General features: G+C 44.2%; 1 protein-coding gene across 4 annotated transcripts in view; it reads right to left on the reverse strand.

Moving 5' to 3' along the window:
- The window catches only part of RUNX2 (RUNX family transcription factor 2), a 160,662-nt gene that overhangs the window by 89,564 nt on the left and 55,043 nt on the right, over positions 1–16,055 (reverse strand). For all 4 annotated transcript variants that reach the window (XM_087775503.1, XM_087775501.1, XM_087775505.1 and 1 more), the window contains one exon: positions 7,569–7,730. In XM_087775503.1, the coding sequence (XP_087631629.1) occupies positions 7,569–7,730 (162 nt within the window). The remainder of the gene's footprint in view (positions 1–7,568; positions 7,731–16,055) is intronic.

Genomic DNA, 16,055 nt, shown 5'->3' on the forward strand with positions numbered 1-16,055 from the left:
CCTCTTCTGCTAAAACACCCATCGAGATGGGAGGAGATTTGGGCATCTGTAAAATGGGGCCAACAACTATGACTAAACCACTTCAAAAAGGTGTTGTGAAGCTCTGCTAGGCTTTAACGCTCCCTTCATGACCAAATTCTGCATGGCCAGAAATGCGAGGAAATTTCACCAAAAGTCAAGGCAGCTCCAGCTATTTCTACCAGCAGCAGTTTTTGCCTCCTGAATTCTATTTTTTAGTGTAAGATTTGCAGAACTGGGCCTTTTAAATCATACAAGTCCTGGAAGGCATAAGATACTTTTCTACCTATCTTATACCAAACACAGTCACAGTCTGAGAAGGACCAAATTCTCCCGCATTTTACAGAACCATATAATAAGTTCAGCTTGTGCAATTAATCAAACCAAATTCAGTGCAACGAAGACTCACGGCCACAGAGAGTTAGGAGCCAAATAAGTGATCCTGATCATCCTATATGTACCAGAGAGCTTCACATATGGGGCTAGATTCCCTCTCCATATCAGGACACACACGGTCCTGCACCAGCCACCACTGCTGACTCCATCCTAGGTAGAAAACCAACGGCAATTCCACCAAAGGAACGGAGAAATCACCATACGCCTTTGCACAAGGATGAAACAAAGAGCTCAGTCCCACAGCGTTCCTGTTAGGAGCTTATTGACTTTATTTGGAGCACACATCTAGGTAATGGCTCAGGATCTGGCCCTTTGGAAGTCTGGAATCGAGCGCCCAGTTGCCCCATTAACAATTAGCATTCTGTTTACAAAACCCAGCAGAGTCAGTAAGAATAATCATTACAAAACATGCTCAGACTGTGATTCCGGTTTAAGTTAATATAATTTTAATGAGTTCTTCAGAAAAGGCCTGGCACTTATGGAAAAATTTCCTTAATTAATATCAGACCCTAAATTAGTAATAAAAAAAAGCCCTGAATATCATTTGGTCTCAAGCTGGAACTAAAGTATGTTTTGGCATCATTACTAACTGTTAGCAGCAAGTTCTGGAAACAGATGCAAATCTTGATATGTGTCCTAAATATAAAACACATTGCAAAAAAAAGCTCAGATAAAAATATATCTATACATCCACATATATTGGAGTGTGCTATTTCCTGCCTGTATCAGCAACAAATTTATTCCATTTAAAAACATTCCACTTGTTTCTTTTCGGTATTTTTTAAATCCCTTATTTCAGGAATAAAACTCTTTCCTTCTGTCTTCATTTTTCCTGTTTATTTCCTCTCCCGACAGCCGTTTTAAGTAAATGAAAAGGGCTTAAAGACACGCATTATAATATTCAAACGTCTGAAAATCAGCTTGCTTGTTTTACCACCTAAATATGGGTATAGGTGCTTAATTTGAGGCCACCCACGCTAGAAAAATTTGGCTTTCATCCTTGAGGTAGGGATCACGCAACGCATCTTCTGGACAATTACTCCAATGAGAGATTCTACCCAGCAGAGAGGCTGCTACTGAAACACCACAGAGGCGTGCCAAGGTGCTGAGATTCCCAGGTGGCACCAAGTGGGCAGGAGACTAAAAATGGAAAACCTGCGGTAAACAAAATAAATAGAACCACTGAAAAATAATTAAAAAAAAAAAAAAAGACAAGCTACAAGTTTAGGGAGGGTAGCAAAATGAGTGGGCTGTTTCTGAAGACCTGAGCTCTCCGAAGTTCTTTACTTTGCCTTAACTCAGTGTCACCTTGCAGGGAAAGAATTGAAAATTAGCGAGGAGAAATGGAGACAGAGACAACCTTGAGGCTCTCAGCTTCCATTTGAAAAAAAAAAAAAAAGAAGACAGAGTGAAAATTGTTATAGTCACCAAGAAAAACATCGCAGCGTAGTGAGTGCACCAGAAACAGAGCTGGCTTCTTGGGTTTGCCAAGAGCCTGAGACAATATTGCTGAAGCGTGAACTGCTCATTCATTTCAGGAGCTGCTAACACCAAGGCCGTTGCTGGCAATGGCCCCGGTATTAACCATTTCTCTGCTCCTCAGAGCACGCAAAGAGGAAAAGAATTGTATTTTGGAGACAGCAGTAATGCCTTCTCTTATTAAGGGCTCTGTCCTGAAATGTGCTTATTACCCACAACATTTAACGAAGTTAGTAGGAATTAAGGCATGCAAGAATAGCTGCTTCACATGACCACAGTTTTTACTTAGTGGCTGTAAAGTTTTCTGAGCTCCTTAGAAGAAGATAAACAATTTTTCTTTCTTAAAGTTAATATTTTTTGAAGACCAAATCCCCCCCAAAAGGGAAAATCCTTATTATAAAGATCATGTGTGTACATGACATTAAGCAAAATCCAAGGTAATTCATATTCAGGGTTAGAAACCCAAGATGACAAGCAGTACAGGACCTCAAGGAAAACCAGCCCATCGCTGTGAGCCACTTTCTTATTAACATACAAACACTAAATCCAGAGGTTCAGCTGGAGCTGCTTCCATTATATGTGGTTTTTCATTTTAAGATTTGCAGGCTTACAAGAATGAAAATTCAATTGTGTAAAGGAACAGTATTGTCACTGATTAGGGCATGGCTGGCATTTGCAGGGTTGCATTTCTACTTGCCAGCCCTCACTGAGCTGGGAGAACAGGAAAGTTTCTTAAATTCAATATCCTATGAAGGTCCAGGATGGTCTAAAACGATGCAGCGATATCTACAGAGCGAGACGAATTAATGGGAAAGTTTGGCTACACTTGAACTAGCAAACAGCCCAGGATCAGGGCCCATTCTCTGGCTCTAAACCCAGCTGGGATGGTCTGGCCACAGCTGTGATATTAAATCCTTTTAGTCTCCACAACAGGGTGGCTGTCTCCGAGCTGCCCATGGGAATGGGTTTGGGACACTGCTCATTTCCAAACCACGGCCGGGACCTGCTCTGGAGCGTGCTGGCCAGCCCCACTCAAAACCAACCTCGCTGACAATTTAACAATACCGGTGTTTAACAGCCCAGGCCCTACCACTGTGTAATTTATTGGTAAAGATAATCCTTTCTGGCCATTTTAGTTCAGAGGGATGGGGCTGCAAACTTCTTCTGTTTAGAGGCTGAGCCCAGTGTGTCCCTCATCTCTCTCAGTGTGTCTCTCATCTATCCCAGCATGTCCCTATTCAATGACACAGTAAATATAAAGACAGCAGAACCCACCTTGCACGCTGCGGGGACTCCAGCGCATGGGACGGAAGAGTCTGGGCATGGTGGCACGAGGCCAGCATCCCCAACTGACAACTGCCTGCAAAGAGTGCGAGCCCGGGGCTGGAAAAGGTAGGTTTGGTGATTTGTTCTGCTATTTAGATTCAGTTTTAATTTTCTCCTTTGTCCTATGGGCATTTGTCAAACCCAGTTCTGTAAGACAGGCTCTTCCACAGCCAGCACTGAACGTGTTCATGTTACACTTGCAGGGCAGGTCTTCCAACATCTTAAGACCTTGACCCTGCAAGTCTCTCTCAAAGGTGAAACAAAAAGCAAGAGACTAGCATTTAGGCAGAAGGGTGAGGAGGTCCAGAAACAGCGTAGGGGAAGAAGTCTCTCCACCTCCCTTCTCAGTACTCTCAACAAAATCAAATTCAAGCTCAAACCCTGCAATTGCAGAGCAAGCAGAGGTCAGGGTGAGGCAGACCATGGCAGGGTTAAACCAGGACTGACGTGTAACAGGGCTGTGATATGGATATGTTTATGGGACAGTTAAATCGTCTCTTAAATCACCTCACCAAAGGCAGACTATCAGATCAGACATGCCTGTACCTGAACTACTCACCTAGGCTCGCTTTAGAGCCTGTGGAGACAAACAGGCTCTTCCAAGGCACTGCCAGGGACCAGTACAGCTCATCTGCAGACTGGTCAAGTCCTGCAAATGCCAGTTTGTCCCCAGTGACTCAAAAGGGAGCTCTGGGTGACTGTCTCAGATATGGGTGTCTACCCTGGGGACATCTATACCCATACCTCCTTCACCTGCTGCAGAGCAGCCCTCTTGCGACTGCAGGAACAACCCGACCTGTACTCCCTGCTCTGAACCTTGCGTGTGCTGAGGACTTGCTGGATCAGTCCCAAAGCTTTATGTAAAATGGCTGCGATGTGTATTTACATGAATCATATACATTAATTACATAATAGACACTCATGCTCCCCATCCCACATGCACTTTGGTTATGCATAGGACACAGACTGAGTGCGTTCACTATGAATCATGCAATAAGACTATGTCCCTCAGGCAAAACTCTCTCTAAAATGACCATGTTCGTGTATTCCCATGGTTCCCACTACAATATTATTTAATTAAGAATATTAATCTGCTAGGCCACCAACTTTCACTGTCTTCTGGTGAAGTCTGAGCAGACAGATATTTTAATAAAATACGGAGAATCCTGCTCTTTTTATGACTGAGTTGGTGCAATAAGGTAAGTCAATTGCATGGCCTTGTGAGCTTGTTTTTTATTTATTCTTGATATGAACATGAGACTTACGCACCAGAGAGATCACTGCTTCAAAAGTTGCATGAGTGATGCCAGATAATCTTTTTTTGCTTTGCTTTTCAGCTATTGCTGTTGAATACTGCCCAAATATGTGTGACACATCATTAATTAGTTGTACGACACTGCAAATGCACCACTGATCCCCATTTGGAGAATAAAAGATGAATACCTGAAGTTTGACAGCCATGGGCACTCATTTGCACGTGTCTGCAGCATGCATGCTAACATTTCAGTTGTGCAAAGAAATCAGTCTAGACACTGACACGACCAGTTCAGCCACATTACACCAGCCTGCCTGAATAACTCCTCAGGGTTGCAGCCTGCTGCCCTTTTCCCCTCTCCCATGGGACAGAGAACTGCATGAACTGCTATGGCAGTCCCCCATCACCTCCTTTCCTACAGCTCCAAACCTCTTTTGATCCTCAGCCTAATCTGTGATGGAAACACAGGTGTCCTCATCACCAAGAGATGTACCCATCCCAGGACAGGGAGGAACACCATCAGTTTGGCCATGGATCTGGTTCTGGTCACGGGATTACCATCAAAAATAGCTTTTGAGGGCTGCCACTGACAACATAACCAGGAACCACTCTTTGGAAGGACACATTGCTTTATTAGATGGTATATTTTCAAGATCTGGTTGAGCACAACTTAAGCAGTGGTCTAGGCAGAGCCTTGGAGGCCCATGGAAAGGCTGGGCGATGTGAAACCGTGGCAGGTAGGAAGTCCTGTGCCTGTAGGTGTGACATCCAAGGCCTAAGGGGGAAGTTTTACTCATTTTTCCTCCTGCATGATGTTAAGCAACAGGCAGTAAATATGGCATTCATTAAAATTACCTTGTATACTTTTAACAGCCTTGATAATCAGATTTCTGCCACTGTATCGGAAAGCAAAGTTTGGTTTTATTCAAGGCCTTGTAAAACTCTAATTTCTCCCTAATGCACTGGAGGTGCCTGAAGTTTTCTAACATTTTTAGTGTTTCTTAGCAGTCATTTTTGCCCCATCAAAGCTCTGTTCTCCTCTGAAAGACGTGTCAAGTAGCTGAGTGGAGATTCGCATTTCTCTGTGAGCGAGGGATAAACTGGTTGCTGTAAGCTTTGAACTCGCATTTCTCTCTCTACTTTATATACAAAAGGGATCGGATCCTGCCCTCCCTCCCTGTGGCACTGGTAGGTAGAAACCCTTGAGGGGAACCGCAGGGTTTGCAGCTGGGGCTGCAACGTGCCTCCTTGCAGCCTGAGCATCGGAGCTCGTCCTCCACCCAGGAATGCCGCTCTGTGTTTCTGAACATCAGCAAACACTGCAGACAACCTCTGGCACTTGTGGAAGATCCAAGTCCCCTTTTTCAATCTTGAGTCTAACTGGAAGCAAGATCCCCACTCTGGGAAAAGGTAAGAGCATTGCAGAGGCATCGGTCGAGCCCCCAAAAGATGAAGGGCAAGAAGCGCGAAGGCAACCGACTGTAGAGTACAGCAGAAAAGTTCAGTCCCCGGCCACATAATGCACACAGCCAGGTCTTTTAGTCATTCTGCCTGTGCCCACATGCCAGGCGCTCACGTCTGAATACACACACACAAGCAAGGGCTGCAGGGCAAGTATGCGGCGGTACAGCTGCCACGGTCCCAGCCGAGCCTCTCCTGGAGGTATTGCTGGGGGCACAATTGCAAAAATAACCCATTTGACAACACAGACCATCAGGAGGCTCCGACTCAAAGGGAACCTGTTTCGGGCCAAGCAAAGCATTTCCTCAGCATCAAGCCCATCAAGTTTTTTGAACGAAGTCAGCGCATTGCACGGAGAGCCCGCAAGAACCTGCTCCACTACCCTCCATCCCTCGGCCCACATGGAGATGTTTGGCATCTCTGAGAAGGCAGAGCACGCTAGGACCACAGAGGTTTTTTGCAGCTGTTTGAGAAACAAAGCTTCCCTCCTCCAAGATGAAAGAAATCAAGGAGTCTACGCTAATCAAATCCTACATGCCTGCTGGCTGAAGTTCAGCTTGTCAGTGATGCAGCTCAGTGGAGTGATCAACTTTTCCAGCGCTATGAGCTTGGTGGAAGAGGAAAACACGACAGCAAGAAATTCACCTGGCTGCGAGTCAAACAGGTGTATGGCAGCAGCATCCAAGATTATAATAATATCTTGCAAACATGCAAAAAATAGATGTAATAAGACTGATTCTTTGGTTTTCATTAATGAATCATAAAAGCTTTCTTTACATTACACATGCTTTTTTGGCATACACTGCTAATATTTCCACACTTGCAAGGTTGGAGTTTTAATACTGAGCCTCCCTCCCCTAAGGTTCCTCATTTTTGGCAAGATATACAAGGTGACTGTGTGCCATGACAGGCTCTATCTTACTTTGGGGCAATCAGATTACTTCACACAGGTGGTTTTATCACTGAGACCATTAGAGATGAATTGCACAGTATGTAAATGTACATTTGTTTGATAAAAAAAAAGTCTCAGTTCCTTGCTGCTGTCTTGTCTACGTTCCTAAACGTATTTCCTCTCTCCTGCATCATTCCAAAGCACAATTTGTCCAATCTTTACCCTAAAGTGACTCAGCTAGTTTCTGATAGGCATCTTAAGTACACATTAACTAAGGAAATAGGCTTTCTTGAGCTACTGGATTGAAATGCGGGAGAATGAACCTTACCCTTAACTATTGAAGCAATAAAGGCATCTATCTGTCAGGATGCCTAACATCACACACACCACAAAAGTAAAGCACCAAAAAATAGAGAATATCACAATTACTTTAAAACATGCAAGTAAACATCCTCTTGTAGGGGAAAAAAAAAAAGGAGATAATTTGTTCATAGAATCAGGTTCACAATTAAAAAATAGTCTGATCTGAAATGGAACTAGAGACATTCAAACGATACATGCTCAGAGCAACACAGCACCTCGGAGAAAAAGGGACTTGGACCCCCGCCCACCATGCAGTAACCCTGTTATCACCAACTGAGCTTTGCTCTTCGTATTAAGATTTGTCTGAGGCCACGGAGGCAGCCGCTGCCAGTCCTGTTCCTATCTGCATAATTGTTTTAGGCAAAACACGATCTTTACCTGAGAGGCGTCTGGGCACATCAGTGATGGCTGGAAGTCCTGTGCCTCGAGTGGAGGACAAGGGAGTTGTGGAGTGAATGGATGGTGAAGTCATCTGGCTCAAGTAGGATGGGTAAGACTGGTCATAGGACCATGGCGGGGATGACTGCGCCTGCCTGGGGTCTAGGGAAAAAAAAACAAAGAATTTTTTGTAAAAAGGAAGAAAAATTGTAGGTCATCAACAGCCTAATTGAAAGAGGTGGGATTATTGAACATACACACATCAGTGCTATAAGGAATGAGAACGCAATGAAACGTGACCTGCTCCTCTAGGACTCAACCCCTTCAAGTCTCACTCTGTGCTTTTCCCTCCCCATAACAATTTATGGGGGAAATATGAACAGAGCAGTGAGCAGCGTTTTAAAAGACCTAGCAACTGTGCTGCAAATTCCCGATGTCTCTCATCCAGGTCTAACAGCATGTTATACCAGGACTTGCCAGTCCTCGTGGGTTCAGACATATAAACAGACCCTAAGTACGAGACCCAGGTCTGAGCTTAGGAAGTGGACTTCAGAGGTGGAGAGACTCTACAGTCAGCACTTGGCATGCCTGTCAAGTTGTTATCCAGTTCAAACATTACACAGTAGTGTTTTCAGTGCTGAAAATACTATCCAAGAAGGAAAATGTCATTAATCTTATCAGCATCCGTCCAAAAATGTCACATTTGGATGCTGGCCCAATTACCTACAGTCACCTCAATTACAACAATATGAAACCAAATGGTTTGGAATAACTATCGGAAGCTAACGATGCCTTTTGATGTACTTGCTAGGGTTCACTATGGAGGAAATGGTTTCAAGGATAAATACAGTTTATTTTTTGCTGAAGCACTGGTGGATTGCACTGAGTGAGAGAGAGGGAGACCTAGTTTTACTCACTGGTGTTTGGATTTATAAACCACTTGCTCTCAGTTAATATCTGGTGATAAAGATACCACCAAATGCCTCATAAATTATTATTTTTATTTCTTTACATTGATAAAAACAAAGCACTTTCAACCTCAAAGTTTGTTTTGGGCACTGCACGATAAACAGAAAACTATCTCTGAACTGGCTCATAGAAATTGCAGCACATCCCTCTAAATCCTCCCCAATATTTCCAGTGAGGCACATCAGGTCCACTCAATTTGGAGAACCTGCTATACCAGAGCACTGTGCTAAGGCCCTACTTTGTAGGCAGCAATGTGATAGCCACATGGCATAAGCAAAGGCACTTTTTCAGGAAATTCAACTTTTTTTTTTCTTTTTTTAACTCCTTTCCCTGCTCTTCCACACAGCACAGCAAAACCTTGTAGTTTCAGCTATTCCTTGTTTATTTTTTCTGTTCAGACACGATTTGTTTGAAGAGCTGTCTGGAAAGCAGATACTTCCTTGAAGCAAAATAACTATATAGATATATTTATATAAAAACAACTTTCCAATTTAATTTTAAGAGGATATTCCTGGAGTTTGCCATTTATATTAGAGCTGAGTAATATAAGTGGTTAACATAAACTCCTCAGAAATCCGAAGGACACTTGATCATTAAATGTAATGAACTTCTTTGTTTTAACAATTTCAAGGCTAGGGTTGTATAGATTGGCGCAGGTTCAAATCTGACTGACTGCTCGTTGTTATATCTGATATCGACATATTTCTCTGCCTCATTCCACTACTATAATTCACCATTCAGTCAATGGTAAATGATCTTCAACTGGGAACGGAAAGCCTAGGCTTGCTGGGAAAACAATCTTAAAATTAATGATGTGTCAGGAGCACAATCTCAAATCTGAGCTCCTTCAAACTCCAAGAGCTTTTCAATCTCTGTTTCCGAACCCAAAACAGAGTCCCTTAAAGTTTTGGTTTTAGGTCAGCTTCAGTGCTGGAAGGAAATTATATAGCAGGTAAAGGCTAGGAAAAAAAATCACGACAGAGGATGTTTTCACAGGATTTTGGTCTAAGATGGTGAAAACCTCAGGAAAGGAGCTGCCTTCTGGAGGTTCATGCCACTTCTCATAGTGCAGTCCTCATGGCATGAGATCTTGAGTGTCTCTGGCACCCTCACCACTTTGAACACCCATGCTAGACTTGGTTTTACACCTAACAAACATCCTTAATCCAGCAAGTGTGAATGCCTGTGTGGACACAAGAAGGACGAATGGCAAAAAGTGTTTTTTCAAAGGCTCATGTGGTCTTTCAAAACAGTATCTCATACTGAGCTGTCAGAGGCAGAATATGGGCCTGGATGGACTATCAGTTGACCCAAAAGCATATAATATATTCTTATGACAAATAGCTTAAATTTATACATGGCTTCTATAGCTCATCCCAACCTCAGTGCCGCATTACCACATTTCTTTTTTATATAAATATTTGATTTCAGCTCTTCATGAGTCCAATACTGTAAGATTTTAAAATGCAAAGTATTTTAGAGAAAGATAAAAGAGCGGATGGACTGTTAGTGAAGACATGGCTGAGGTCATGATCAAGGCCGGGTGGGGAATTTTGCCCTGGGGCTGACTGGCTTCAAGCATTATCTTTGGCCCGTTAGGAAACTGAAGATACGAGTTTCACCAGATCCTGGAGTAAATGCCCTAAAACCAGCCTCCGCTCACTGACAGCAGCCAAGGTTTGAAGGGATACGTGAAGAGAGAGCAGCGAAACGCCCTCGCCTTGCCAAGTCACAGGTGATCTGCTGGCCCACAGGGTAAACGTTGCTGCTCAGTGGCATTGCACAATCCTCAGAGTAAAATGTCGCGAGGCAGAGTCCAAAGCTGCCCCATCTAGTCCTCGAAGGCGGACGTCCAGCTGGGTCTCATGTGGCACCCTTTGGTCCCACCAGCAGATGTTCCCTGCAACACCACTGGGGCAGAGACTTCAGCCACCAAGGCCCAACCAGCCGGTCTCTTCTGGTCCCACACGCCACCACACCAAAGCTCCTGAGGGGAAGGAGGGAGCCAGGGGTGTTGCGGGGAGGTGCCTGCCAGTGCTTCTGGGGCAGATCCAAGCGGATGCTTGTGGGGGAAACACAACGATGTCCTTAGGAGGGTCACCGCCTCCTCGCTTGGGCACAGAAGGGGTGGAGTGCCTATTTAGTCGTACCAACAGGGATGAAACTATGAGTGGATTTGTGAGAGGTTTTCCTCGGTCTGCTACGCCAAAGACCGGCTTCTCCGTTTGCTCTGGCTGGAGGGCTCACATGTGTCCGCCGGGTCCCTGTGGACCAGGGGCTTTGCGCCATCACCCAAAGCATCACGTGCTCTGGCAGGCACAGCCCATCTTCCCAATCACGAAAAGCCCAGAACAGATGAGAAACCCCAGAGCTCTGAGGCAGAGCAAACGTGGATTCCTCCCGAAAGGAATCCCTCAAAACCAAGGGAAAACGCTAATATAAAAATACAGCGAACAGCTTAGAAGAAAGTTTCCCCCCTTCCTGTACAGCAGCTGTGGGGAAGGGTGAATTCAATGACAGCAAAGGAGGCAGAGGGCTACTCTGAGTTGGCATTTGCACTTGAAAATTTTGGAGTGATTACTTAGAGCAGTTCTCCTTTTGTAAACATTTCTGTTACGCCTGCGTGGGTGTGAAGCAAAGTGCGGCTTTCAGCATATTCGTTCACAGCAGGGCATACCGTGCATATGCTAAGAAAGCCTGGGCACGGCTCAGCTGAAACAAGTCAGAGGGGTGAGGTCAAAACTAATGCACAAACAGCTCCATCCCATTTGCATTGCCAGGTAAACCTCGCCCAAGGAGGAAATATTGAGCATTGCAAATTATTTTGTGTCTAGGTTTTACTGCCACATTTACAGTCAGTAAATAGAGATATACATGGTTCTTGACCCTTGTGGTCTGTGACTGACTGAATCAATGGACAATGGACATTGATGCTTAATGGACATCAAGTGGTTTTAAAAATCGGTCTAAGACTGGACGCACTGTATAAAACTAAAAAAAAAGAAAGAAAGAATGAAAAAAACCCCCAGTGACCCGTTCTCCCAACGATGACATTGGCTCTCCAGCAACCTGACTTCTCTTCCTTCAATGGAAATGTTCTGAAGTGTCAACAGAGAGAAGAAAAAACCCATCAATAGCCCTGAAGAACGAGTTTTTCCACTGCTTTGGAACTGGATTTTGAAACACACAGATTTACTATAGAAAAAAAATCAATTTCCCATTTTCCAAGCTGAGTTACATGACCAGAGCATGATCACAGACTTGCAGCTCCTCGGCGTACTGTCTATAACACCCCAACGTCACACGTGTGCACTTTGCAAAACCACTCTCATTTAAATCCAGACATCAACTCTAGCACTGGATGCTGCTGCTTGTTTTAGTGCTACTGCCGATACTAAAAACCAAGCTGTCTGGCACTATCTTTTGTAAACACTTAAAGCAAATATCCTCACTTCTGATCTTAACAAAGCCAAGATGACTTTCTGCATGAGTAACTCAACTATTGTTGTAACACACACCCCCCCCCAGCAAAACAACAACAACAACGCAACCTCCTCCTCTTCTCTGACTATTTCTTAGGCATCTTTAAAAGCCCAGGGCTTGATCTGGATTGCTCATTTCAATCAATGAAGTCAAATCCAATGGAGTTACACCCCAATGTACAGGGGCGTAATTGAGACCAGATTTTGGCCTGAAGAACCTCTAAAACCATTTCTCCTCCCACCCCGCCAAGAGTCACATTTCTAAAAGAAAAAAAAATAAACTGAACAAGTCATGTCAGTGGGGCAACTAAACTGTAAAGGGAGGAGGGGGGAATAAAGTTAAAAGAATACTTTAATAGGAGGGACCGAAGCTTTACCAAATGGAGATTCACAATGGCAACTCGCCAGTCGCCTGAAGGGTGCAATCAATTTGCATAAAATACAGCAGACTGCAGCCACCCTTGCGTTCGTGGCAGCAGAAATCCCAGCTCCACCACCTCATCCGCTGAGTCTTGTAGCTTTTATCCCATGTTACAGTGAGCTGAAGGCATAATTCACCCTGTAAGCCTATTACTTGGGCTATTTCTAAATTACCTGTTCCAGGCAACCACATACTTTGTCTGATGCGCTCTCAGATTGATGCACACCAGCTACAAACTGGTGCGTGCTTCAGAGTGCTGCTGGTCCCAGGTAAAACACAGCCAACCCCTGGCAGGGCACGTGCATAGTGCTGGTTTAAGAACAGCTACACAGTTTCTGTTTCAAACCTGTCCTGCAGCTGATGGTCTTGGAGAACAGACACCCGTCTTTGAGGCAGATGCTGCACAGCTTCATATCCAGAGCCCAGGACAATGCTGTGATGAGCACGGCTTTCTGCCTTCTCCCTGATTCTGCAAAAGGGCAGCATCCAGCCCATTGCCTGCAAGTCCTGAACGGGGGAATTAAGGAGGGCCCAGCTGGTACTGTCCTCATCCTCCATCTGTGAGTCAAAGTTTCTTTCTGCCCATGGTCTTCCCAGCAAACTCGGTTTACACTGCCCCTGAAACCAGTCCCTGCCTGCCAGTGGAGAGGCATCCCCTCACTAATTTCCAGGTAAGCCAGCTCTGAAGCCTTTAAGTCTGCTTCCTACAATCCTAAAAATGATGAGAAATGAAAGCGTAATGTCCTGAAGTGCATGGGGAGGGGAAGAGGAAAAAAAAAAAAAAAAAAGATTTCACAGGACCTGCTTTTGAGTGCTGTTATTTCAGTGATGAAAGTCACAGGTTGCCTATAGATCAGACGGTGCCACAGTGGTGATGGAGCATGAAACCTCACTTAACTCCCACTTCGCAGTCCCCGCAGCCCAGCCGCCGGGGTCCTCGCGCCGACCACATTCCTGCCATTACGCCCATGGCTTTTCCTGGCCAACAGAAGCTAATCCTGACCCATTGCGTTTTAGAAAAACAACAGTTTTCCTCATTTCATACTGAAACACTGATGCAACAGCTCAGTGTCTGAACGGGAACGTAACTGGATACGTGAGCAAGTTGTGCGAGTGCTGTTAGGGAAAGGGAAAAAAAATAAAAAAGCAAATATACCAGGATCCAAATGTGAACAGACAGGATTCCTGATTTACGGGCAGCAAGCGAGGTTCAAATTGAATCTGCATTGCCTCAGCAAAGGCATCTGCTTATTGGACGATTTGTTTTTTAATGACCCTTCGATGTTGCTTTTGCAGAGTCCTAGTTAAAATGCCATGTTGAATAAGGGCAACTCTGTGCCTTGCACAGCCTGGTCCTCTGGTAGGTTTAGGACTGTGCCGTGATTTGTAAAACTTGTGCTCTGATACTCTAGGAAAATAAACACAACCTAGACAGAGAAAAGAAATGTAAGAGTGAACCCCAAAATGCTGAGTTCTTTCAGACTCAGGTGTGGGCGAGCCAGGCTTTAAATATTATTTCTGTTTAATCATGCAATAGCTATGCAAGACCTCAAGTGGAACGAAACAAAACCAGTTTATGTGCTTACTAGCAATAATATGGATTTTGTCATAGGAAACCAGTATTTACTGTTAAAGTTATTAGGAATTAATTATTTTCCCTAAATTGCTAGGTAAAAAGATTAAGAAACAAAGGTATTTCTAAAGGAATGCTTGGTTAATTCCAATAAAGGTATAAAAGGTAATAAAAAAAATCCTTGTTTTTCAGACAAAGGTCTATTCTCCTTTTAATACATACACAAGCCATACCAGCCCAGTGACCATGTTAAGAAGCCAGTGGGTAATTCCCACTGAATATCACCCCACAACAAGGAACACGGTGGAGATGGACAGCTCAAACAGCTCATTCCCTACTACCACACCAAACAGGCAGACGTTTAGCGATTTCCCATGGTCACCTAACACCCGATCAAAGAGGTGCCTCGTCTGGAGCATCAGCTTTGTCTCTTGTTGGCATGGTTTGTGCGGCAACGAGCATCCATTCATCCCAGAAGAACTCGGAGGGACTGGCCGCAAAACGCACCCCAGCAATCTGGTGGAACATCAAAGCGTGTAGAGCTTTACAGATTACAATCAATGTCCTGAAGAGCAGCAAAAAGCCTTGTGGGGAAGGCAGCACAATTCACAGAGCTCGCACCGATGTAACATGCTCACGCTAATCGCCTTATTAAATGGGAGGGCTACCAGAAAGCTAACGAGTAGCCTTTGAGGACTGGGTGTTTGACTTCTAAATTGAGGAGACGGGTGGGGAATAACATGGCAAATACTGTATTGGACCACAGTACAGCCCCATATTCACTGCAAACTTTAATAAGTAGCCGAGTTCTCACTGCTTTGGGGGAAATGAGAGCAATTTGGGATTCTAAAGTATCCCACAACCATGAGTTTATCCAGCAAGAAAAGCACGTAATCCACAATAGATGGGAAAGTCAGCCTGCCTTCCTCGGCTTGGCTCACCTCCCTTTGCCCAACCAGCACCGCATCTTCCCTCTCTCGACGAAGTCTCAGCTGGTACTTTGAACTGCTGACTCTTACATTTGCAGAGAAGACAGCGAATGCCACACAGCTTTGTTTCCAGTCAGGCTTATTTAAAGCTCATCTGAAGTTTTCACCTCCCGGATCTGTAAATGCTGCTGCTGATTCATAACGAGGCAGAGAAGTACTCTATTAATCAAACCCAGCAGAACATTTTCTACAGGAGGCATTTATGTGAATGAGAGCAGCATATGAGGTTACACTTAGCTAGGAAGAAAATTACAAGGGGATCTCAGTTCTCGTGCTTCAGGGCATAAGCTGATCACCAGATGGGGCCAGGAAGAATTTCACCCTCCTTCGTTCCTAGATATAGTGTTGCACAATAGGTAAACTATGGAGGCACAAGGAAGAAGGAAAAAAGCTAATTATAGCCCCAGTTTTTCCCCCTGCTTTCTCAGGAACTATATCGCCAAACACTGCCAGACAGAAGACAGTAGGTTAGAAAAAATATTGGGCTTTAGTTTGGCAGTTCTTACCCAGAAAATGATACACACAAGAGCCCTGACTTCACATGTCCACCTAACAAAACACTAAGCCTGGCCAAAAAACCTGCTCTGGGAAGCTGGTGGGCAGCAGGTACCTTGCAATGGGTACTATCGACATATTTAATATATTATAAATATTTTATGCTAGTTAAAGTTAGACTTCTAGATCTGGGAGAACTTTGCCACAGCTCATGGGAACAATTTTTTCGTCTCAGTTCTCTGAGTGCTTTGGGTTCAAATTAACCCACTTACTTCTCTTTCTTGCTGCAAATTAATAAACCAGTGGAACTTAAAAAACAAGCAAAAGAAAGAAGAAGAAAGCCACAACACTTTGTTAAAACCGCTAAGTTTCAGCTGGTATCTTGTCAAAACCACTTGAAACATGAAACCAGAAATCTTCCTAGGTTGACTCAAAGACTATGACTATACTAGGAGTGCTTTACCAGTGAAGGAATACTGGTATATAAGACTGGCAAAGATCTCCTGGTATAAATGCAACTATAGCAGCAAAACTGAGTTTTAAACCGGTCTAGTAAAT

Source organism: Nipponia nippon, unplaced genomic scaffold (genome assembly GCF_047370975.1).
Source record: "Nipponia nippon isolate SJK-2023a ecotype South Korea unplaced genomic scaffold, ASM4737097v1 scaffold_4, whole genome shotgun sequence".
Taxonomy (NCBI): domain Eukaryota; kingdom Metazoa; phylum Chordata; class Aves; order Pelecaniformes; family Threskiornithidae; genus Nipponia; species Nipponia nippon.